Source organism: Juglans regia, chromosome 7 (genome assembly GCF_001411555.2).
Source record: "Juglans regia cultivar Chandler chromosome 7, Walnut 2.0, whole genome shotgun sequence".
Taxonomy (NCBI): Eukaryota; Viridiplantae; Streptophyta; class Magnoliopsida; order Fagales; family Juglandaceae; genus Juglans; species Juglans regia.
Window position 1 is genome coordinate 23091372 of NC_049907.1, and position 1577 is coordinate 23092948.

The window sequence follows — 1577 nt, forward strand, 5'->3', positions numbered from 1 at the left end:
AAGACCACTCACCCGTGATCAATTATCATTTTTGTCTAACTTCAACGCCAAAACCGATCCAATACAATCCAAGAAGAATTTTAGAAAATGTGAAGGAGTCCTCCGGTCCGTACGGCTAGGTGAATGACCAAGAATTCTAGTACGGTCACACCACATTATGTGCTTCCATTCGCCCATCAACCCCTCAAGGACGCACCAAATGTTCTAAGCAAGCAAACAGAAATTTAGCATATACATGATGGTACTAACTAGAGTTCTTGAGAAAAAAGTACAATACATGAAGACCTCAAAAGTAGAATAATCTACGCGCTGTCTAAGCAATCATAAATTTCATTCCACATTGTTGATATTTATTACATTAACTAAGAGAACACACATCAAGTTTTACACACTGCATGAAAAATCTAATGAATAATGGAAAATATGGTTTGTGTAATTGCGAGTGCAATCAATAAGACAGCCGCCAAAAATGAAAGCAAGGCCCAAATACTGTTGAAATAATCGTGCCTTAATTTCGCCATCCATACATTCTTGTGTCTCCTGCAATGCATGTTCACATCCATGGAAGTTCTAGCATAAATAGAATCTGTGGTTGAAAAATTGATATTGTCACAAAGCTTGTTAACCATGGTGGAAATAACTTCATCATCACCCAAATCATTTTTCATAATTCCTCTTCGACGGAGTAATTTAACATCCTTTGGAGTGTTAATAAGATCATCCATGAAACGCACATAGTTGCTGATGTAATTAAAACCATTGTCTCGATCACAGTATTGCTCATATGCAATTAGATTTCGTAAGTAAGTCTCTGTTTGATCCCCTATGCTCAAAGGTGAAATCTCCATTAGCCCATTGTTGAACTTTATGGAAAACATGTCACATTTATCTGCCTTCTTGAATTTGATTCCAGCCTCTGCAAGCTCTGTGGCGCCATGTATGTTCCAGTCTTCAATCTCTTTAAGAGCAAGTAGACACTTAAATTTCTTTGCCTTGTTGAATTCGACTCTAGCCTCCTGAAGCTCTTTGCCGTAAGGTACTAACTTCCAGTTTTCAATCTTGTCCAGACAAAGTAGACGCTTAAATTTCTCTAATGTCTTTAATTCGACTCCATCCATTTGCGTCCGTATTTGACACGGTTTTGACTTCTGGTCTTCATTCCTATTTCGATCATGTAGATCCTTAAATTTCTTTGCCTTGTCGAATTCAATTCCAGCCTCTTGAAGTTCAATGGCATAAGGTATTGTTATCCAGCGGTCAATCTCGTATACATCATCCTTAAATTTCTTTGCCATATTGAATTCAACTCCAGCCTCATAAAACTCTGAGCCATATGGAATTGATTCTTAGTCTTCAATCTCTGCCATATTGACTTGGAATCCAGGTTTCTGAAATTCGGTAGTGTAAGAAATTGCCTTCCTCATATTTTCCATTTTTGCAAGTAATCGAATGATAGCTTCACGAATCAGACCAAATAGGCGCTTAAATATCTCTGCATTCTTGAGTTTGACTCCTACCTCTTGACATTCTCTGGCATGATCTATTTCTGTATCAAGTAAAAAAATACAAATGGTTGT

At 37.4% G+C, this 1577-nt stretch overlaps 1 protein-coding gene across 1 annotated transcript; it reads right to left on the bottom strand.

Moving 5' to 3' along the window:
- Positions 1-404: 404 nt before the first annotated feature.
- LOC108996661 (putative UPF0481 protein At3g02645) lies at positions 405-1295 on the bottom strand. The gene has a single exon (XM_018972672.2). The coding sequence runs from the start codon at positions 1293-1295 to the stop codon at positions 405-407; it is 891 nt and encodes a 296-aa protein (XP_018828217.2).
- Positions 1296-1577: the final 282 nt, after the last annotated feature.